The 24,009-nt window shown below is 34.1% G+C and overlaps 2 protein-coding genes across 2 annotated transcripts; both read right to left on the bottom strand.

The window, feature by feature from the left end:
• Nucleotides 1-849: 849 nt before the first annotated feature.
• LOC129265142 (adenylosuccinate synthetase isozyme 2-like) lies at nucleotides 850-9,245 on the bottom strand. The gene is made up of 8 exons (XM_054903134.2): nucleotides 9,123-9,245; nucleotides 8,090-8,171; nucleotides 7,360-7,486; nucleotides 6,750-6,904; nucleotides 6,030-6,154; nucleotides 5,386-5,483; nucleotides 4,840-4,989; nucleotides 850-4,207 (listed from the first exon to the last, which is right to left on the bottom strand). The coding sequence occupies exons 1-8, from the start codon at nucleotides 9,149-9,151 to the stop codon at nucleotides 4,155-4,157; spliced, it is 819 nt and encodes a 272-aa protein (XP_054759109.2). The 5' UTR covers nucleotides 9,152-9,245; the 3' UTR covers nucleotides 850-4,154.
• Nucleotides 9,246-20,525: 11,280 nt separating this feature from the next.
• On the bottom strand, nucleotides 20,526-23,509 carry LOC135154684 (adenylosuccinate synthetase isozyme 1-like). Its single transcript, XM_064101675.1, has 4 exons — nucleotides 22,911-23,509; nucleotides 22,360-22,473; nucleotides 21,028-22,054; nucleotides 20,526-20,959 (listed from the first exon to the last, which is right to left on the bottom strand). Exons 1-3 carry the CDS (start codon nucleotides 23,062-23,064, stop codon nucleotides 21,987-21,989), a joined length of 336 nt encoding a protein of 111 aa, XP_063957745.1. The 5' UTR covers nucleotides 23,065-23,509; the 3' UTR covers nucleotides 20,526-20,959; nucleotides 21,028-21,986.
• Between the last annotated feature and the right edge of the window lie 500 nt (nucleotides 23,510-24,009).

Raw genomic sequence — 24,009 nt, 5'->3', positions numbered from 1 at the left:
CTAACACCATGCACATCTTAAAAAAAAATTAATGTGGATGACAAATTCAATTTTTCCAAGTTTTGGTACAATAGGTGGAGTGCATGAAACTGATCAGTCATTAATGACCTCAGCCTTAACAAAAAAGGCTTTTGAAGATGACCGTCTCTCGACTTTGGAATCCAGGGATCAAATAAAGTATCATGTTGGCTTTATGCCCCATTTACATTGGTCTATGATCATTTTAGGGAGAGTATAAACAGAACATAATATCTCCCTGGGGCAGCATGTGATGGAGAATATGATATTCATACAGGTTCATGGTCTCTGTAGCCTCTATAATTTATTGAGGAATTATTCAATTTTACAAAATCATAAGATTAGTAAATATCATCTTTGAATAATTTCAGTGTATATATTACTAATCCTTGTATAGCTTTGCCTTTCGCCTCTCAATGCTGTCAATACATGAGTTTACATATCAAGGGATTTACACTCATCCATCTGATGACCACAGTAGTGTAAACTGGGCATTATTTGACAAACTTGGACAAAATGGAATTTATACCTGTAATAGTCTTACAGGTTAAATCGTCATGCATCGTGTCAATTGTATAAGTAAGGTATTGATGAAAAGCTGAGAAGTTCTTTCATATTCTAGCTAATTTTAATGTTAATATGCAATAATCTTTGACTAATGGCTTTCTAGATTTGGATTAATTTCATTTTGATATGATTTGATAACAAGAGGGGTCACTAACTTTGCTGATTGTTAAACTTGAATGGAAATTAGTGTTGGGCATAACTGAATTCACCATGATTGAATGCTGCATATTAATGACAAAATATTATTGCAACAAAGAAATACACTTATAGATGATAAAACACTGGAATCAATTTTATTCTTCACCACATCCCATACTTTATTTGAAACAAGTCACACCAGCAGAAAAAAAATTAGCTTTACAATGAATCTGATGAATAATTACAATGGAGATCAAGAAACACTTGTTTCATCTCAATTTTCCTCTCAGCATATATATATAATTTTCAATCGTACAATTTAAAAATCACACACCCAAAATTTAGACAATAAAATCATGAAGGAAGACAAAATTGAAATCTACATGTAGAGGTTGTTATCTTCCTGTCATTGAACGTGTGATTCTTAATATCACTATTTTTTCCCAATTATGCTTATTTGATAATTTCTATTATTTTAATAATTTTTCTAATACAAAATAATTTTGACATAAATGTGACTTTCTACATTAAAAAACAACTTTCGTTTAGCACTAGAACATGAAGTTACCATTGCTCCTCCACAAGTCTTAAATTAGACATATAAAACCTTTAATCATTCTCATCAGAAAACAGAATATCAAGGGAAAATCTTGACATACGGTGACTTTTGGTGAGACCATAGTACAAGGTTAAGAAAAAGGTTCACAAACTAAATGTATGCCAGACATGAAAAAGACATCCAATAACAATATGTAAATCAAATTTTATGTGACTTTCAAATAAAGGGGTACTTGTAAGAGTATTTAGGTATATTATTCTTCTTAACGTTGCACTGTAGATCATGTCTGTATTAACTAAATTTGACTCTCTGCATATCACCTGTATAAAAAAAAATTTAATAAAAGTTAGAATGTATCAAGACATAACCTGTAATAATGATCTTTGATGGAAAAAATAAAAACTACACATTATCAATAAATTTTTCTTGAACCAGTTCAAGTTTTTCTCTTGGCATAACATTGCAATTTTTCTAAAAAGGCAAGGTGATTGTATTGTTTACTTGAAGAAAATGATTTTATTAAAGCAGTTACGTTTCAGCTAAAAAAAACAGTGTCCTGACAAAACATTTATGAAATCTTAAAAAGTATGGAGTGTAGAATCGTTAGATTCAGTGTAACAATCTCTTATGATAATGAATGTTGTGAATATTATACTTCTACTTAAAAAAGTGTTATTTTCTCTTAAAATGTTATGTAATACACTATAGACCAACATTAAATAGACATTTAACTAATGCATACCTTCAATAAAAAGAAATCTTTGATTAGGCAATCAAGTATTTGACATTACTTTTTCACATTTTGAACCACATGGTACAATAACATTGACATTTTCATTAATCATTCATGTAATAAAGTTCTTTCATAAAAATATTTATCCTTTCTACAATCCAACATTAAATTAAAATGTCAAGTGATTCCCAATGCATTCTTCCGCACAAGCTTTTGTAACCTTGAAGGTGAAATAACTGTTAAATTTCATTAATCTACTTTAAATATTGTTCCAAATGAATTCAGCTCTCTCTTAAACTAACATATGTATAATACAATGGATGCTATGTTGATTACAGTATTAAATAAGCAACAACAAAAAAAAAACCAAGAAATTATGGACTAGTAAAGCTCAATTTAAATTAATATAAAAGGATATAAAACATTTCAGGGAAAACCTATTACATCTAATAACAGCAACCTCTAGTTAAGATATTGAAAGCAAAATAGCGAAATAACTGAAAAAGATACAAAAAATATATAGTAAATAGTAATATTTTAAAAAAGAAAAAAAAATGATGAGTAGCAGTTTGAATACTAATATTTAAAACTTTGTGCCTTATAGTTCTTTAATAATGATAGAGCTTGAAAGAACAAAAACATGTCTGTAATTTGGAGTGAACTGAATACACATGCACATATCCTCACATTCTCCTATTATTAGGTAAAGGTTTCATCCAGACTTTAAAATCAACAAAGTTTAATTTGAACCTTCAAACTAATGTTAAATTTAAATTGGCTAGAACAGCAATTGGATATTGAAATAAGAGAAACATATCTTTAGACTTAAGCAGTTGAGGTCATACATTTCATTTACTTTTTATTTTAATTCCTGAAAGCCAAACATAACTTTACATGGAAAAAGCCCCCTTTATAGAGAAAACAATTTACCGGCAGTTATCTTCATAAGCACCAACATAAAAATGAAGTTACACAACAGCACACTAGAGGATACAAATAAAGAGGTCTTCCTAACAACTAAATTTCCCTTCTTAATTCAGGTTGTAATGCTAACATGTTCAGGGGCTGCTCAAGCTCTGTATCAATATCAGAAGTCTATAGAACTAAAGTGTAGGATAGTAGCACAGGGTTTTAGTATTATCTGCACATCATGTAGTTAAACAAAAAAGAAATATGCAACAAAATTTTAACCAGAAAATATTTGTTTTTTCTTTCTTTTAAAAGCTTGGAGAAAACATACATTACAAGAAACCATTCAAATACCGAGGTAGCAATCAGGAAAATGGATATGGTAGAAAGAGCATTGATAGTGAATAAAAACAAACAAGTCTTGAACATCTCAACTGCAAAGTGTACATGCTACATGTGACAAAATTGAGAAAATTTATTTGAAACTTGTTTTTGATAGTTGAATGCTTAATTTAGTCTCTACAAAAACATTGGCACTGTCTCATCTATACTGATATATCACAGTGAATAAAAATAAACAATTGATTAAGATAAGAAGAAATGAATATGATATCCCACCTGAGCAAATATTATCACTGCTAATCTACAAAGCAAGTCAATAATCCCATACCAAAAAAATATATATATAGGCAACTTATTTATGAAGATCAAAGACAGTCATTTACAAGTGAATCCCTTAAAAAGATCATAATTATTTAAGTGTTTGAACTGCATGATGAACAAAATTTGAATCTAGAAAAAAAAAAAAAAAATTCAGGGGGGGGGGGAGAGAACATTGCTACCTTCGTATTGTATTGAATGAGATGGCATCAATTATTTGGGGACTGGAGAGGACATTTGATAAATCATCAAGTCAGTAAAAATGTTCCCCTTGCTTGAGATACAATGTATCAATGACCTTGTGACAGTAAAACCCTAGTACAGTTCAGATTAATGATGGGTGACTTATTACCCAACAAGTCACTCATAATCAATTACTGAGATATATATATATTTATCTGAACACTCTCAGAGGTTGTAGAATAAACAGTAGTTATCATTTACAGCATCATTAGCTACATTCATGAACCCTTGGATAACCTGATCCTAGTTTGTGAAGCAGGTTCATCTGAGTCTACTCTAACTTCAACAGATAAGATCAGCACAATCTTCCATCATAAGCGTAGCAATTTAGAAAAGCTTGATGATTGAATCACGGCTCTTGCCAACTCCAACCCATTTAACTGTAAAACAAAAAATGGCAAATAAAAGAGAAAAATACAATGTTTATTATGAAGTCTTGAAGAATCTATAATTTCTGCATAAGAAGAGAAGAGATAAAATAATAGGATCAATGCAATTTCTTATGAAAATATAGATAAGGGGAACATTGATTGAATGGGGATCATAAACCATCAGAAAACATTCCTAAGACATCAGGAGCTCAGTGCAGAACAAGACAAAGAAAGAAAGAGAACATTTTGCATCATGGTAGCAAACATGAAGACCTTTTGCCTTCTAGCCTTGGTAAGCTTTTATATTGAAAAAAAGATAATAACATATTATACTATGCAAGGTATGCTGGGAGAAACTTATTGATATGGCTACTCATTGTAAATAAAAGAAATGATTATTATTGCTACAACAAATGAAATTAACTTTAAATTGATATTGTTTGCAGATAGAATTCTACTTTAAAAAAAGGTACGCTCTCCTAAACCTAAGATTTTGGAAGTAGCTCGCACAACTGAAAGAAATAGCATCTTGTTAATAATAACCTGAAATCAATAAATTTTCAATTTACTTATTAAGCTTGCACCTGTGACAGGACATACAAGTATCTTGACATGTGTCGGTAACAAATAGAATTACTTACTTGGGATACCAATGAGTTCTTGTGCTTTGAGGACGTATTTCTGTGCATTAACTGGAAGCTCATCAAACTTCCTAGCATGTATAGTGCTAGTCTTCCATCCAGGCATAGTTACATATTCAACCTCAACCTCCTTCAACACATCTTGATGGGCTGTAGAGAAATAAAAGAAGTATCGTCAACCAATGACCTGTGTGTTACAGATCCATTTCTTTTTGTTTTCTAATTGGTAGACCAGATAAAATCACAAACTTCTTGGTATTTTGCATATATGTTGGACATCCCAGATTATACAAACAATAAAATAATAGAGTTGACACAAAATAAGTATACCTTGCAAGGAAAAATCATCTGGCAACCTACGAGTCATGATTGGCCACAAAGAACCAAACTGAAAGTTCTTGAGTGTTTATTGGAAAACTGGTCTTTTTTTAAGGATATTGTTATTTTCCCTGTATTTGACACTACATCTATGTAATGAGAGAATGAGTTATAAAATTAGTAACAATTCATGATTATGGACAGCGGAATCCTTCATTTTGTTTTTACCTGGAAATGAAGCGAGAGGTTCTCCATTGACAAGGTATTTGACTCCAATCTTAATCTCATCAAAGATATCTAGAATATCCAGCTTGGTCATAGCAAGTCTGTCAGGGATTATAAAAACAAACAAGAACATATTATTCAAAGTACTTCTATTATATACGAACGTTTGCATCTGCTTTCAAGATGTTCAATTCTTAGAATGTTTCCTAAAACTGTTAGTCATGTATGAGTGAACCATGGAAAGCAACAATTAAATATTTTCAAACTACAGTTGATGTGCAGATTATAATTCTTCAAGAGATGCTCCCCCACTCATAATCAAAAGGATACTTTTTTTTATTAGATTTAAATCAGTGCAATAGAAACACAAAAAAATATATCATGAAGAGAAAAAATATCATATAATTTGAAAGCAGTGATGAATCACGAAATTTATGTTAAAAATCCCACATATAGGGGGGATATAAACAATATCATGGAATTGCACTTAAATAGGTCTTCACAAAAACTAGATTAATTTGTCTGTCTCATAACAAATTCAATTTCTCTCAAGTGATGTTTTGAACCCCTTCTACAATCTTTTAATACCATTCAAACCAAGCATAATGCAATGCTGAATCTCTAATGATTTTTTTACATGTACTTACGCACTAAATCCATTGATCATATGGACGTATTTAAGAAGAACCACATCTAACCAACCACATCGTCGTCTTCTCTTTGTCGTTACACCAAACTCTTGGCCTGTGCTCTGTAACAGATCTCCAATTTCCTGTTAAAATAAATAATTTAAAAAGAAAGAAAGGGAGAGAATGGTAAAGGCATTATTATCCTAGTGCACATTACTCAATCAAAGAAGTCAAACGATTCATAATATCTGTATTGTCTACATACTGAAGGATACTCTGCATTTCTTCTCATTACAAGCCTTAATAAATACATTCAAATTAATTGGTTGGGTAGTTAAAACATGCTTCAATTTTCATGGTGAAATGGAATTTTTTCTATTGTCTCAATATTCATTGGGCAATTTTTATAAATCTCTTTATTATTTACAGAAATCCTGTAACAAATATCTCATGAAAAGAGGAAACATATACTCTAGCTTCATAGACAACACTGAAAAACAACAACATATCTAAACAATGAGCTTCTACAAGCAAAACTGAAAAGAACCTAACAGCTACCTTAAACAAAGCCTGAAACCCCTTCAATTGATGGTAATATTTAAAGGTAAAATAACATATACAGTGTGATTTTGTGAAATGGCACACATAAATATCTAAAACAGAGACGAATCTTTGCTTCATGATACTCTGAATATTATTGAGATATAGGAATCACTCATAAACCCAAATCCTACTTACATTCAGCTGCTCTGTTGGAAAGGCACCATCTCCTACCCTGGTAGTATAAGCTTTCACTACACCGTATACTTCACCGATACTCCTAGGTGGAACACCTAACCCTGTACAAACACCACCTATTGAACAATTTGAGGATGTAACGTATGGATACGTTCCTAGAATAGAGAATATATAGAAAAATATATATCATGTTAGAGAATGAAGGAAGGCTACATAAGCTTATTCACAGATATAATTGCAATGCAAAATGACAGTATACATAAAAAAATAATTTTTGGTTTAGAAATACTTCAGAAAAGAATCTTGGTCCATTAGACACATGGAAACTTTTTAACAAATACATTGAAAAAAACTCAACTTTCCACACAGAAAAATGTTAATTTGTCTATATCAGGTAATCAAAATATTTTTTTAGTACACATACTATCATAAAGAAACCAAACACCTGCAAGAGCTTGAAGATATTCAACATTCAAAATTTCATGTAAAGATCCAGCAAAAGCCAAACTCTATTTTCATGAGCAGTGAATGACCTGCTTTGATCAAAATCAGACATTAGTCTGCTTAATCTTAAAAAATAATGTATTGAGTGACAGAGCAAACTTCTCACCAAAGTCGATGTCAAGCATGGTAGCATTGGCACCCTCCACCAAGATCCGTTTACCAGGTTCTTTGAGTAGTGAATCCATTAGAAAGACTGTATCACACACCATAGGCTTGATCTCTTCAGCATAATTCTGTATCATGGTGTTTCAAATAGGCAATATAATTCAATTTTATCACACTAAAATGCTTCCAAGTAAATCTTTATTCCAGCATTCAATTTACTTCAATTCCATTTCAAAAGTAAAATGAATTCAATGGCTGATAATTGAAGATATTATAAACAAAGTGGAAATTTAGAAGTTTTGTGTTGTTGTCTCAAAGGGTACTAGTATCAGCAATTATAATCCTCAAATAAGACTGATTTTATAAATAAGAATCCTTGTTATTTGACAAATCACCTCAACCTCAAAACCATAACTATTGATCACCGATCATAATTTGTATTAATCAAAATGAAATACTAGGCAAATGGTCAAAATCCACTTAGCCACCGGAAACTAGGTTAAGTGTGTACACCAGTAATTGTTAATAAATCAATTCCCTTTTACCCTCTTTAGAAACATGTATTAAGAACATGATTAAGAGTAGAGGGCAAATTTCATGACCAACTGAGATTAATTCAACAAGTCAAGAATGTGATGATCCTGTTCATGACCACACTCATTTCCAAGAAAGATCACTATCATAACATTCCACTTCCTATTTCACTATCATTTCAAACTGAAGGTCTTCACCTTATATCTCTGTAGTTCAGACTCCACATCGACTTCAAGTTGAGGAAACAGTTTCTGATGAATATTGACCAGTGCTCGAAACCTATGAGAGAAAACATCAAGTCGTTAATAAGATTCTCTGAAGTCACAAAATTTTACAGAAAATTTTTAAATATTTATTTCAACATAAAACTACCTTTCTACTGCACCTCAGTTTATTATTTCATAAAATCAAGTTCAAATAAAATGACCTAGTGCTTGCATCATGAAAGGAGTTGTGCATGCCCTTGCAAATCCACTATAAATATCAGTTTGGCAAAGTTAGGCATGTACACAAGTGCATTAAAAGCACCTTGCCACCACCATTGTTACAACAAAGTTGTAAGCTAAAAGCTGCATGTTTGTGATGATAATAATAATGATGATGATATATGCATTTATATAGTGCAAAAACAATTTCTACATATTCTATTGCACTGCAAGTGAGAAAGTAACCACAGATGTAAATTACTTTTCCTGCTTATGCATGAAATAAAACAAAAAATAATTTTCTTCAATGATAGTAGTTTCAGCATACTCGTTTCGTAGACATTTGTACAACTTCTGTAATATCTTCATCAGTTCTGTTTATATGAACAAACATCAAAGTAATAAAATATAGATGAACAGGCATGTGGATATTCAGCAATACTAATAAGACATGATTGCATTATTCACAGAGCATCTAAAGCACAGTAGCCTGTAATCTGAAGCACAGTTTATAGGCCATGTTCTAAACTCTGTGCTAAAATTATGAGAAGCTGAAAATATCAAAATTTTATGAACATTGTAGATGTTTCTTAGGTTCACTATGCTTTTTTGTCATACAATGGCAAGGAAAACTTATTGTTATTATTCGCCAACATTTATCAATGACCTGAGTAAGACATGCACTTATATATCTACCCAGTATTGTTAAAGATTTGTGTTTCAATTGACTACCCATAGTTAAACAGAGTTCAGAATACGGGCCAGTAGTGATTACAGATTATTACTTTTAGATGATCCAACTTACTTCTCTTCAAAGACTTTGAAATCCCCCATCAAATCACAGACACGAATGCCAGTCCTGCTGGCTTTAGAAGAATACGTCGGGCCAATTCCTTTCTTTGTTGTGCCAAGACTGTAGAAGAAAACAAAAATATATACAAAAATAATTAATTTGATAATACTACCAGTAATTGAAAACAAATCTACTACATTCAATTTAAATAGTTATTTGATTGACAAAAATATAGTGAGCTTACAAATATTTTGTTTTATTACATGTAGAAAAAAAATCTAACAGTGAAAGAATGGATTAATTTGAGTGATATAATGAAGTGATCCTTTTCATATATGTACATAAGGATACACACTTAAAGTCTCCATTAATATCAAACAGCCCCCTCATGACTGTCTCCTGCCTATGGTAATTGTGTTTTAAAAAGTTATTTTTCCATATCAAAGAAAAGACAAAGTGTTCATGCATGTATAATGAAAATGTGTTTGTATGCATTTTCTGTGATATTATATTGTTTTGTATCATGTTATTGAATGTACAGTCATGTAGAACACAATCAACCAACCAAACAAATGAGAAGGGAGATACACCTCTAGACACAGCATCTCTTCATTCTCTTGATATCTCAACGTAAGCTGGTACAGATAACTTTTGTGAAAGGTCAAGGCATTAATCATTATCTAAAATCAGCATCCAATTAATTGCTATACTTATTCAGTATGGTGCATCATTATCAATTTGATGAGTAGCATTTATATTTGCTTCTACAAAAATCACTTGTTACTTCATTTCTTGAAAGACATAAGGTTAGGATCAGAGGTCTGGTTTTATGCTCAGAACAATGTGAGCGTGAAGAATTCTAAATATCAGGCTTGGTGTTTGACTTCATGAGCAGAGCAGAAACAAGGCAGCAAATGTAAGCTTGGCGAATGTCAATGAATCATTTCATCATTCTTTGTAAGGTTTCATTGGTTGAAATAAGTAATAACCCAATATTTTTTGCTCATTGACATTTCTCTAGCTAAAATTAATAAACATATACTTGAGTTTCATAAAGTTAAAGTTCTTATTCTACGTCATTATTCTACCAAGGTTGTCTTTTTAAATCCCTCTGAAGTTTTGGTAGATTCAGTAATGAGAGTTCAACTGGACTATCATCTACATCTATGACATTACAGTCTGTAAAACGTGTAGTCACTGATAGACCATTGAATCACATTTTATCCATTCACTCCTTGTGAAAATATGAATTTTAAACTTACAAGTATCAAAAGTACAATGACCGCATATTAGGGAGCTACAAATAAAAACTACATCCTAAAATTTTCAGCTTAAACCATGCTTTATTAAATAAGTATTGTAAATAGCTCTATCAGTTTAAAAGAAAAATAAAGAGGGATTTAGTAAATAACTCATCCTGTGAAATATACCTTATTGGGGGTCTGGGATGAGAAATAAAATAATAAACTTGATTGCTGACTTTCTTACCTTAAAGGTCAAGTCCACCCCAGAAAAATGTTGATTTGAATCAATGGAGAAAAATCAAACAAGCATAACGCTGAAAATATTATCAAAATTGGATATAAAATAAGAAAGTTGACACTTTTAAGTTTAACTTATTTTTCACAAAACAGTTGTAGGCCTAGATGCACAACTCAGTGATATGTAAATGAGTCAATGATGTCCCTCACTCACTATTTCTTTTGTTTGTTATTGTTTGAATTACATTATAAAATATTTCAATAATTTTTACAGATTTAATAAGGACCAACTTGACTGAACAATAAAATGTTAAAACAAGGGTAGTTCCACATGTTCAGGGAGGAATAAATCTTAATTTCACATGAACATGAGGAGAAAATTCAAATATTTCACATTTCATATAATGAAATACAAAATAAATATTAATGTCATCAGTCCCCTCATTTACATACCTACCAGGATGGGCATATAATTGTTTTGTAAAATTAAGCAAAACTTTAAAATGTCATAACTTTTTTATTTTACATCCAAATTTAATGAATTTTTCAGCATTATGCTAGCTGGATTTTTCTCTTTTTACTATATTTAACTTTTTCTTGAGATGGAATTGTCCTTTAAATTTGTATTTCTTTGGGGAGTTGGAATATTGTGGCGTAACCGGGCTCTGTCGGGGTAGCGTTCTGCCGTCTCGCAGTCTCCAGAACCCGGTCCACGCTTCTCCTCACTTTTATATCTCTTTTGGGGCAGGTTCGCTCACAAAAGTATATTGTGCAACGTGGTACACTCTCTCGCTCCTCTGAAATACACCAGATCACCCGCTCACTCACCCTAAATCATGCAAATGAAGCAACCTGGGAGATATCCAGTATACAGTTCAACTTGATTTATTCGGAGCTTACATCTTACAACCGCACGCCACCGCAGCTCCCAGCGAACTGACGTACTTCTCCAATAATCGCAAAGCATATCACAACTAAAATATCTCCCTCTACGATTAAACTATGAAATACATCTTAAAGGTATAACTCATTATGCTACACAGCCCCTCCCCAAGTCTGGGCTGTCCTCGGACCAGGTATATTAACAACAAAACATAAAAATGAATTTCTTTAAATGTTATCTCGCTCTTCCAAAGAAGAAAATAAAACATTAAAACATCGTTAAAAGTATGCAGGTATATACATTGGCATAGTACATAAAGGAAGTACCGTTCTTAACAACCAAAATAATCTATATACAGAAATAGATAGAAAGAGCATACAGAGTTGTATTGAGATCAGAAAATGTCAAGATGAGAATGACATAAGAAAGGTTAGAAAAGAGGAAAAGGAAAACATGGAAGCAAAAATATAAAGCATACATCAAGGCATAAAACAACATGTTGAATACAAAATTCAAATGCGTCAGAGTCTGACTGTTTCTGGCACAAAGTAATATATAGCGAAAGTTCTGTCCAATATCTATTCTGCGGATTTCTATTATAGTGCTAGACGATTCCTTCTTGGGGGGTTTCTTCAAGGCGCATGTCTAGAACTACTTTTCGTCATCTCGATCTCTCTCTACAAAGACTTCTTTGGAGGCCAAGGCGTTACCCTGTCATAACAATCAGCGGATGTGCATCCAACGCAATTCCTTCGAACTATCTATCTGAAGAACAACATCACATGCCAGGTTACATTCCGACCTTGGTCACACTCCTACTTCCTGAAGAGTATGTCTTGCTTCATCTCCAGCTGTGCATCCTCCAATATAGGACTTCTCCACACTAGACTTTGAAGCCACCGTTGACCAATCGGGCCGGTCGACTGACTGATGCTCTGCTTCCAAGATCTTCCTGATCGAAGGTTCTTTCTGTTGGTATCTGCTCATTGCTGATGTCAAGTTCCACGGCAACCACCCTTGCCTCTGCAAAGATCCAACCAAGTGCCCGATGATCCGTCCTGATCTCCGCCCATAGAAGTTCTGTTGCAGCTCCGAAATACTACCATGGCCCATGACTCCTTTTGAGCCCCATAGTAGATTTTTCTCTGCTTTCTGAATGCAGTACCCCACTAGCATAGGATATGACTTGCTCCTTCCCAACATAGGACAGCTCCAGTTCCCTCGTTGCTAGTATCTGCATATCCAACAAGTACTTCTCTTCGACGTTCAGAGATCCCCATCTCCATGCTGCACTTATCCTGCAAGGAATTTCAGATCCATTCTTCATAGCCACTCGTCGTAGGCGCTATACATTTACATGTATAGGCGCTATCTACGCTGTCGTCTACACACCGACTCAATAGGCGCTATTCACCCACGTGTATAGGCGCTATCTCCGCCACACACACTCAAGGCGCCATCTCCGCCACACAAACTCAAGGCGCTCTTCACCAACGTGCATAGGCGCTACCTCCGCCACACACACCCAAGGCGCCATTCACCAACGTGCATAGGCACTACCTCCGCCACACACACTCAATACGCCATTCACCAACGTGTGTAGGAGCTACCTCCGCCACGCACACTCAGGGCGCTATTCACCAACGTGTGTAGGCACTATCTCCGCCACACACACCCAGGGCGCTATTCACCAACGTGTGTAGGCACTATCTCCGCCACACACACCCAGGGCGCTATTCACCAACGTGTGTAGGCACTATCTCCGCCACGCACCCCCAGGGCGCTATTCACCAACGTGTGTAGGCACTATCTCCGCCACACACATCCAGGGCGCTATAATTCACCAACGTGTGTAGGCACTATCTCCGCCACACACATCCAGGGCGCTATTCACCAACGTGTGTAGGCACTATCTCCGCCACACACATCCAGGGCGCTATTCACCAACGTGTGTAGGCACTATCTCCGCCACACACATCCAGGGCGCTATTCACCAACGTGTGTAGGCACTATCTCCGCCACACACATCCAGGGCGCTATATATTCACCAACGTGTGTAGGCACTATCTCCGCCACACACATCCAGGGCGCTATTCACCAACGTGTGTAGGCACTATCTCCGCCACACACATCCAGGGCGCTATTCACCAACGTGCGTAGGCGCTCTCTTCTTGTCTCTCTCCAGGCTCCCCTTCCTCGGCGCTATCCACGCTGTCGCCAACACACACACTCCAGGTGCTATTCACCAACGTGCACGCCACCGCAGCTCCCAGCGAACTGACGTACTTCTCCAATAATCGCAAAGCATATCACAACTAAAATATCGCCCTCTACGATTAAACTATGAAATACATCTTAAAGGTATAACTCATTATGCTACAATATCAAAACCAAAAGAGAATGAACAATACAAATCACCATGTGACAGCCATGTGACTAACACTCCATTTAACAAAAAAAATCTTACTTTCAATTTACTCATGAAGCTTTCTCATTGAAGAGTGTTTTCACATGAGTGCAGAATGATTCATTTAAAGTTATACCAAACCACAATTTTGGTATGTACCCACTACTAATTCCCCTCACAACCTTATTAATTAACAAATTAAACAAATATATGAATAGAAGTGAACAAATCTGACAAACAAATACATACAAAAATGAAAATTATGTTGGCTAAATGGATCTAAACAAGAAGAGCTCAGATGTACACTGTATGAATAGATGTTTGTCTATGGACATTGTGATCTGGGCCCCATCTTACAAAGACTAATCTGATCAATCTCAAATATATGGAAATTAATCCATCAATGTCATAATTATTTCCTACAAAAAAATAGCATGATGTCCTTTGTATTTGTAAACAGAGAGTTGCACTGAATTTTCAAGAAAACAATGAATGTATGATTATACATCACATCTAGAAAATATTTTGAACATGCATTTTATATGTTGATGTTACCCACTTTCAATAGTTGACATTGATCAGATCAATCGTAACTCTTTGTAAGACAGGGCCCTGATCGCAAAAACATGTGTGGTGAGTCAGATCAATAGACAGAGACCTGGGAGATACCGTGGATTAATGATCTAGTTCAGTAAATTACATGTAAGCTCTATAAAGGCCAGTCAAAATACAAGGAAATCATCACCAGACTAGACCTGGGATTATGAATTAAGGCTGTGACCTTTGCTTTAAAGGTCAAGTCCACCCTAGACAAATGTTGATTTGAATAAATAGAGAAAAATCAAACGAACATAACGCTGAAAATTTCATTAAAATCACTATTTCTTTTGTTTTTTATTGTTTGAAATATACAATATTTCATTTTTTACATATTCAACAATAAGGACCAACTTGACTGAACCATATAGTATTAAACAATGTTAATTCCATATGTTCAGGGAGGAATTAAATCGTAGTTTCCTTTGACAATGAGGAGAAAATTAGAATATTTCATATTTCATATAATAAAATACAAAATAAATAGTAAGTGGATGATGTCATCAGTCTCCTCATTTGCTACCGACCAGGATGTGCATATAACTGTTTTGTGAATTAGGTGAAAATTTAAAATGTCATAGCTTTCTTATTTTACATCCGATTTTGATGAAATTTTCAGTGTTACGCTTGTTGGATTTTTCTCTTTTTATTGAAATCATATTTTTGTTGGGGTGGACTTGTCCTTTAATAAGTCTGGTTTGTTACAACTGAATACCCGCAATTATCATTCTGAAAAGGAAAGAAGCCTGATATATCACTTGTAAGGAAACAAATTTTGAAATTTCTATTATGTAAAATCTATCTGGCAAATCATTCCATAAATGAAGCTTTATCTGCTTGTAACAACTTTGATCTTTTAATTTTCTCGGAAAGTTTTATAGACATACTACAGAGTCCTGAATTAATAAATAAAGGCAAGACAAAACAACTAGTTAATAAATCTCCAATTGAACACAGCCTGGCATCATGTATCTCAATGTGTCAGTTGTCTCTTAAAGTGAAAGGTCAGGCACTGTTCATCATGAAAAAAACAACATAATCATGAATCAGCATTTCAAATAATGATCCAAACCAAAGCTACAGTATTGAGAAGTTTGGTGGTAAAACAGGGTTTAGTCAGGAAGCGGGGGGGGGGGGGGATAGTTGATTTAGCTGACTTGTACAAATACAACGCTAGAAATTTCATTACAACTTTAATGTGAAATAAGAAGTTCAATTTTTGCTTAAACAGCACTTGATACAACTACATTACATGCAGTTTGTTAAAGCATGGATCCTACTTGGTTAAAGACAGAGTGGATGATGACACGTATACTGTTTTTACACAGTTTTCATTATATTAAATATTGATTTTTTTATTTTCCTTCAATAATTGTAATGATTGGCTCTCCGTGAATATGTGAAATCAACAACTCTTATCAAATATTACAATGCCTATAGTATTAAATATCAAATCTACAAACCAGGAAATATTTCATAAAACTAAAAATAAAAATAAAACTAATAAAAAAGCATATATCACCCATGTTGCGTACAAAACTGCTTTGTGCAACTAATGAATATAAAAACAAATTTACATCCAACTATAAAAAAAAACTTCAGTGTAATATTTGTTCCATCTTGTTTATTTTTCTGTTTATTTTCAAATTCATTTGGGTTCGAATGATGGAGCTTATGAATAAAATTTCAATGAATAATTCACAGGTAAAGAGCATCAACACTGACAGCTGCAAGTCAAACTGATTTTATAATCATACTGCAATATTTAAGCAACAAGAAAGAGAGAGAGAGAGAGAGAAGAAAATGTGCCTCGTTTACTGACCGTCTCTTCAGAACAAGATTATACATTTCATATCAAAAGTTTTATGAATCCATTTTGCATTATATTGATTAAAGAATGCACCTGCTTTCATTAATAGAAATGGGGTCAGTCATCTCAGGTGTAATCAAATGACTGTAATCAATAGGTCTACAAATATCACACTGTTACCCAACTCAGGAGAATGAAAATACGTCACAAACAGCGTGTATTAATATCAGTTTCCAAGCAGCAGCAAATCATTTATATTTCATAAAACTAACCTACATGTAAGTTTAAACTTGTTGTCCTTTGTACCAATTATTAGACTTGGTATTCATAGTTTTGGCCTTCAAAATGGATGGCAAAACAACCATTGAAAGCCATCTGCCAAACACATCACAGGTCCTATTTAAAGACCTCTATACACATGGCGTCTTGTTCTCCATGAAAAGCAGATTATCTAAAATAGAGGTTCTTTAGATTCAAACATGGTACAAAAATATCAAGAAAAAGATAACGAACAAACTTTATTTCCAGACAGTGTCGGCTTTCCCTAATCTGAATCTGTGGCAACTAGCTTGCCACAGCAACATTAACTTTGATTGATTAGTTGAATTTCATGACTGAAAAAAACAATAGATCAAGAGGTTCTTAACTCACTAGGCGGTGCTGCACCATCCCGAGTTTGCTCAATCTCGAGATTTTAGCCCGATCGGCCCACTTCGCGATTCAAGAAACCCCGTCTGCACCATCGCAAGACAGCGATTCCTGCTCGAGCGAGGCAACAAACCCGATATTCAGAGCATGCGCACTTTCGGATCTTGGAGTTTCAATGGCCCGCGCTTTTGAATAACTTCCCGCGATATGCAAGCAATGTACTCCTTTCACTAGCACTTTCGCCGAATTCGACCGGTGTTATGCAACAATCCTCTCAGCTCAGCGAGTGAAGAAGTGATGTATTCTTCGTTAAATATGATGGCGGAGTAGGAGGCAACGACAGAGAGAGAGAGAGAGAGGGAGAGAAGGAGGAAAGAAATGCTATTTGTTCACATTTTGCGAAGGAATAAGACAACACTGCTGTCAGTGTTGTTATTGAATATGACCATCGTCGATGAGCGCCTCCCCCTTCGGTCTCGTCTCTCCCAAAATCCATTCACTGGTGGGACACCATCGTTGCTTATTAGGCAATTGATGAACGCTATTCGCATGTATAAAGTTGACTTTCGCACGTGTTTATGTTTTGACCAAGGCGGAAGTGGAACGCGAATTGCATTATGGACTGACGTCATGAATAAATTACCCCGAGTCCAATCTCGAGTGCGTCTGCACCAACGAATTAGCGGGATAATTCGTAAAATAGCGCGCTATTTTGCAAATAAACCCGAGTTGACTTGGGATTGCAATCTCGAGATTAATCCTACAAACTAGCGCGATAATTGCGTCTCCACCGCCAACTATCTCGAGATTTTTCAGATCGGGATAATTTGCCGGATCAGAAATAGCGCGCTAATTTGAAAACTCGGGATGGTGCAGACGGCCCTTATATGATTATAGAAGGTTCACTGAACAAATAATTTTTTTTTTATCATTTCCCAAAATAATGAAATAGTTGATTGTGTCATACATCTACTGATATTACTGTAGCACTTTTCAGATAAGATTTACCAAGAAAAAGACTGAAATATAGTCTTCAGTTTTTTTTTATAATGAAAATTTTAGCTTTTCTTCCCCTCTCTCTTTTTCTATCTACTTTCCGAGTTTTAATACTATCCTTTAATACAACTTTATCACTTTCTTTCTCTTCCTCTGATACCATCTTTGAACAAAGGTATTAATATACTCCTGGCTCTTTATTTTTAGCAGAAGCTGTGTCTGGTCCTGGTGCTTTAATAGATTACGTATGTTTATCACTTTAATTACTGTCAAGGCAGATTCCATAATGGAGATCTCAATAACTGCCTGACGTCATATTCCTATTCATAAATCAATAATCAATTGAAGTCACGCAAGCATGAAAAACAGTGGTGAGCAGTGCGACTACAGGATCTTTATGTGAATAATTTGGTCTAACCATTCTTCAGTCATGTTCATTCTATAATTGCAAACATTTCAAAATAAATTGTAAATTATGATATAATAAAATCATATGCAAAGCACATTTAAACTCTCTTAATTGCTTTTGACCAATAAGATTTTGAAACAGAAATGGGTGAATGGGATCGTGTATTCATAGCATCAGAGATTGGTCTTGCATTATTGTTCTAGGGTATATACATTGTAAATGCAAGAGCAAGTTGAACACTATATTTTTTCAAGGAATATTGATCTATTTAAACTGTCATGACTTCTTTATTTGGTCTACTTTATTTTAGATTAAAAATTAAATGAAAGAAAATCCTTTTCACAGATTTTCCCTTTAATACTAGAGACTGCAAGCCATTGGTGTGTAGTTAATACAACACTTGTGATGATATTAATACAGGATATCAACTTCACTATGTATTTGTACACACCCTGATTGATTGAGTAAATGAGCTCTATGAAGAGAGTGACCTTTCCTGAGAAACTTGATGTTTTCATCTCACCTGCCCCACTACAATATTTGTTGTTTCCACACGTGCACACAACAAGACAGCCTTCACAAATGAATTGGCATAAAACTATCTGTGTACATGTACTTGCAAATGTTCCTTGGGTAATCTATTTTCTATATTGAGGCTTGTAACTGTTCGCTTGCTGGAGGACAATGCCTGATCACTTTTTAACAACATACATGTGTATCATAAGATCCTAAACCTTTTAAATAAACATATCATCTTTAATTTGATCAGGGATCTGTTGTGGGTTTTTTTTAGAAAAAACCTGCAATGGACAAATCTAAAACATTTCATGTACAAGCCAGATGTTGTTTATCAAACTAAATGATTTTTTTTCTCATTCTTTGATCATTGAATTAATTATCACCTTAGATTCTCATCTTTTCACTGTGAATACTGTGTAAGCTATTATTTTCACGTACAGAATTTTTCGCGAATCACTGAACTGGGGTCCCAACATTTTCGTGGGTTGTTGAATTTGTGATCGGAAGATGTACCAAACACTTCCACAGCATTTCAGAGAATCAAAAATAGTGCAAAACATGTGCAAAAAATATGTTCCTCTCAGTCCCCAATGCTGACGTGTCTTTTGTACATAAATATGTTCCTATAAAAAGCAGTTACAAAATGTTAAAAATGGCTTAAATTTCACTTTTCTGTACCTTTAAATCTGAAAGTTCATCATGTCAGTTTGATCTGTAAAAGTAATCTTTGGAAGTTGTGTTAATTAGATTTATTTTTGGAAAAGCTGGTTTAAGTGTAAAAATTTTGAATTTTGTGAACAGAATCTTACAGCTCTAAAACCTCTGGTCATGTGACGTATGAATATTAATGAGTATGCAAATAGCTGCCAATATACCTGTGTATAGAGTCAATCAGATGACAATAAAACCAAATTATTTATGGAAAATACATTGCAATACTACAGTGAGTGAATAAATATTGATAAACATATATTAGGAGATAATTTAGGCTCTGATTTTGTTTGAGAAATTCTAGCTTACTTTTTGATTTACTAACTGTAGTTTTTCAACCTTATGTCTTGTACATAGGAAGAGTTTGGTTGCAAAAGGGGTTAGGTCCACTTTGGACATTTCCATGAAAAATCACATTTTTTTTATTCTCACTTATTGCAATATTCTTTTGAGAAACTAAATTGTCATGATGTACTACCCTATCATGCGAACATAAAATTGGGTATAAAAGAAATCTACCTGTCTTCAATTTTTTTCCATATATTTTTTAAAAATTATCATTGTGGATCGACCTAACCTCTTTTGCTAGCAAGCTGAAATGAATCCAATCTCTTTTGAATAAAAAAAGGAATTTTTCTTTGCCACTTTTATTCACGTTTTAATGTGAATTTCAAATTTTCTTTGGTATCATCAGAGCGACTAAAAATCTAAAAGTTTTGAGACAGAAAACAATAAAATTTATGAAAAATGGACCTAACCCCTTTTGACAAATGAGCTCTTCGGAAGAGTTTGGTTGCAAAAGGGGTTAGGTCCACTCCAAGAAAATCATTTTTTTTACTGCCATATTGCAATATTTATTTGCGAAACTAACTTTTAATGGTACCCTACCATCTGAACATAAAATTTGATATAAAAAAAATCTAGCTGTCTTCATATTTTTTTTATTATTCTTTTCCACAAAATTTCTATGTGGACCTAACCCCTTATGAAAAAAAAAGTGATTTTTCTTTGCCATTTTTGTTCACTTTTTAATGGGAATTTCAACTTTTCTTTGGTATCATCTTATAGAGCTACTAAAAATCTATACATTGAGACAAAAAAAAATCAAATTTGATGAAAAATGGACCTAACCCCTTTTGCAACTGAGCTCTTCATATATAGGCGCATATCTCAATGTTTTCACCACACAGGATGTTTGCAATAGCAAAGCTTTGCTGTTGGGGACATTGGCACTGATTAATGTGTCAAGTTTTTTGTGCGTTGTTAATTTAACGGCCGATCGGCAATTCTGCAAAAAGCTGTGTGCACCTGAATCGGTAGCCTAGCTTAGCCAGGTAATAATAGCACGGCCTGCTGGGAGAACAGTTTTCAGAACTGAAGTGGCTACCCTGGGTAAATATACCATTATCATTATATCATAATTTGCGATATCCACGAAAAGAACTGAAGTGGCTACCCTGGGTAAATATACCATTATCATTATATCATAATTTGCGATATCCACGAAAAGAAAACCCCCGCAAAATAATAACTTATATAGTATACCTTTCTTTTATCTTTTCAGAATAATCTTTTATCTCTGTGCCATTAAAAACTTTTATCATGATCAAGTCTTATCTTATCTTGCAACTTATAAAATAGATATGGATTTGTACATTTAAGTATTTACATATATTTTTCTTTAATATGCTATTCTATACCTGTATTGCAAAGTACAATGTGCGGAAATGTATATGACGAACATCTGTTTACAACTCTGGAAAATTACACACTTGAATTTAAATGTAGGCCTATATCAATATTATTATCAAAGACATTGCTAAAATCACTCTGTGTACCATAAATAAACTTTATTAATAATTTATAGACAAATAATGAAATCTACATGTAAAATAGAACATGTTCAGGCATGTACATGTAGTGTACATACATGAACAATGTGTAAAATATATAAGAATGGGTGATCTGATATATTATTCACACAAAGAAACAACCTGTGAGCTTACAGGAGCAATCCAGTACCAGTATGCATGACTGTGGTAAATGTGGAAAGCTGGGTGGTGAGTATTATACATGATTAAAATGCTTTGTTTTGTTCTTCACTCATACATTCCAATCCAATTTATTTGAAAGTCTACTTCTTTAACTTCAAATAGATTATCTTTAAATCAACAATGTTATCAAAGTTAACGGACGGACAGACACCGAGCGTGATACCATAATACGTCCTGTCCTAGGACAGGTGTATAATAAAAATCCCTGCACTGGGCCGACAACCTCTTAGATTTGTACTTGTAATTTGTAATCGCTGCAATCAGAGACATTCAGGCTATCTGAAACTGTTAATATCTTTAATAGAGATGACTATATAGTTGTGATATATCATACTTCTGTACAATTTTGATCTTAAGGGCCTTACCTTGTCTTGTTCTTGGACTTTTCCAATTCTTGTAAGCCATCGACTTGCTGATGAAGATCAAAAACTAAAAAAATAAAATAGAAAATCCATTTTGATGAAGTGAGGACAAAATGCGAATGTCATTTGGTTTGTGGTGTGCTATTGTGTGATTTTATTTGTATTCATAAATTGCTGGTACTGTTACATCAATATGGACTTGGTGTTCCAAAGATAAATCAACTAATATTCAAGGAGTCCATGAATAATATAAATGCACAAAAACAAAACAAAAATTGAATTACCAGATATTTCCCAAAGAAAATGTTTGCCTTAATGTTCAAGGATACATTTTGTTGATTTTTATGTATCATCTAGTTTGTATCTACTCACCTAAATGCGCTCTATCCGAGATCCGTAGTCTCTCATTCCAGCCGTTTAGTCCTTTTAGTTTAGCCTTCTCAGCCTCTTCAAAAAGCCCTGGTAAGTGAACCACTAAGCCATTACCTACAAGATGACATTGTAAAGCAGATATTAGTCAAAGACAAGGGGGAAGTGGGAAGAGGTACAGCAGGGGGGGGGGGGTGATGGACAGGGATGTGGATGAGACATTGGAGAAATACATACCCTAGATGCTTACTATCAAAAGATCAACAAATTCTATCTTTAAGCATATCATCTACCATCTTTATATCTTCAAAATTTCTTCATGAAGATGGTAGTACATAATCCTACAACAAATTATGATCTCTATTAATTAATAAATATTACTATGAAGTAGTTTTCCGTTATAAATTTTTTCATGAATTACTTGAAATTTCATGCCAATAGCTGAATAGAGTCTAATGAAAATTACATGCAAAAAGTTACAATCAATTTTAAAAACTAAATCTGTATTCTGTTTACAGAGCCCGGAACAAAGAAATCCCAATTTTGTCACATACCTATGACTGATGTACAGAATGGATGGATAATACCACTTGGTAAAAGATGAAAGTCATATTCCTTGTCACCTACAACAACAGTGTGACCAGCATTGTTTCCTCCCTGCAAAAGAAATAGATGAAGATCAACATTAGGCCTGTTTTGAAAGTCCATTTTTGATGCATGTGTACACGTTGAAAAACACTGAGAGCCAGACTTTGTTACGTAATATGATAACTTGCATTGGGCCTAAGTCATATCGATTTTGTAAGCAGGTTTAATTCGATCGAACATCCATGCATCAAAATTAAAAGGCGGGAAAACTTGGCCTGAATATCAAGCAAATTTTTTTTGCTTTGTCATGACTGCGCCAAAATGCGCTTGGGGCCAGGGTAAGCGTTGCACAAGAGGCCGGATGCAGAGCAATAAAGATCGTCTGTATTTTCCATGATCACAAAACAACTAAAAAAAAAACAAAAGGTATCCAAGCAGAATTCTACCAAAAATATCTAAAACAATATTTGTAGATGACAACATATACCTTTGAAATAAAATAATATGGAAGACAGAATCACGCAGAGTCGATCCAAACGATTCTCGGTCAACTCAGTCACAGTCCAGACTCGCACACACTACAGCCCCTTACTACACTCACTCTCCTGAAATGACAGGCGTGCTTGCTGCCCATCAAGTGCTATACTAGCGGAGACCACCTTGCCTGTCATGTAGTTGGATCCAAATTGATCTCCAAATTGATGGTAGTAAATATCATACGTAATTTTCTCAGAATGGTCATTTGAATTGGTATTCTATGCTGATATAAAGATTGTGAGAAAAGTTTGTGGAATTAATATGACGACGTTCTAGAATTAATCCTGATGATATGATGGATAATCCATTTTTAGACACAGGAGAGTTGCAGGGCACTGACTTGATTGAAATAAATACGAATGTCTCAAATAGAGCTATAAATTTATATGAATGATCATTGGATTAAATCATTGATAAATTATTACGATTTAATAACATTATATGACCATACTAAAAATATTGGTAATGTCAGCAAAGTTATGTTGGAATATCGCTCCGAGATAAAGAAGCACATTGCGCATGCACGAT

This window comes from Lytechinus pictus, chromosome 7 (genome assembly GCF_037042905.1).
Source record: "Lytechinus pictus isolate F3 Inbred chromosome 7, Lp3.0, whole genome shotgun sequence".
NCBI classification, from domain to species: Eukaryota; Metazoa; Echinodermata; class Echinoidea; order Temnopleuroida; family Toxopneustidae; genus Lytechinus; species Lytechinus pictus.
Note: the sequence above shows the minus strand (reverse complement) of the source record. Positions and strands in the feature narration are given on the sequence as shown.

Bases quoted from the DNA above. Each gene is read 5' to 3' on its own strand.
- LOC129265142 (XM_054903134.2), bottom strand. From the start codon at position 9,151: ATGGGGGATTTCAAAGTCTTTGAAGAGAA. The intron at 6,155-6,749 runs GTAAGTAGGATT...TTATTTTAACAG, and splicing joins TTCCAACAGAGCAGCTGAAT to GAAATTGGAGATCTGTTACA. The intron at 4,208-4,839 runs GTAAGTAATTCT...TTTGTTTTACAG, and splicing joins AGAACTCATTGGTATCCCAA to TTAAATGGGTTGGAGTTGGC.
- LOC135154684 (XM_064101675.1), bottom strand. From the start codon at position 23,064: ATGGACTTTCAAAACAGGCCTAATGTTGATCTTCATCTATTTCTTTTG. The intron at 22,474-22,910 runs GTATGTGACAAA...GTCATCTTGTAG, and splicing joins ATTCTGTACATCAGTCATAG to GTAATGGCTTAGTGGTTCAC. The intron at 22,055-22,359 runs GTGAGTAGATAC...TTATTTTTTTAG, and splicing joins CTCGGATAGAGCGCATTTAG to TTTTTGATCTTCATCAGCAA.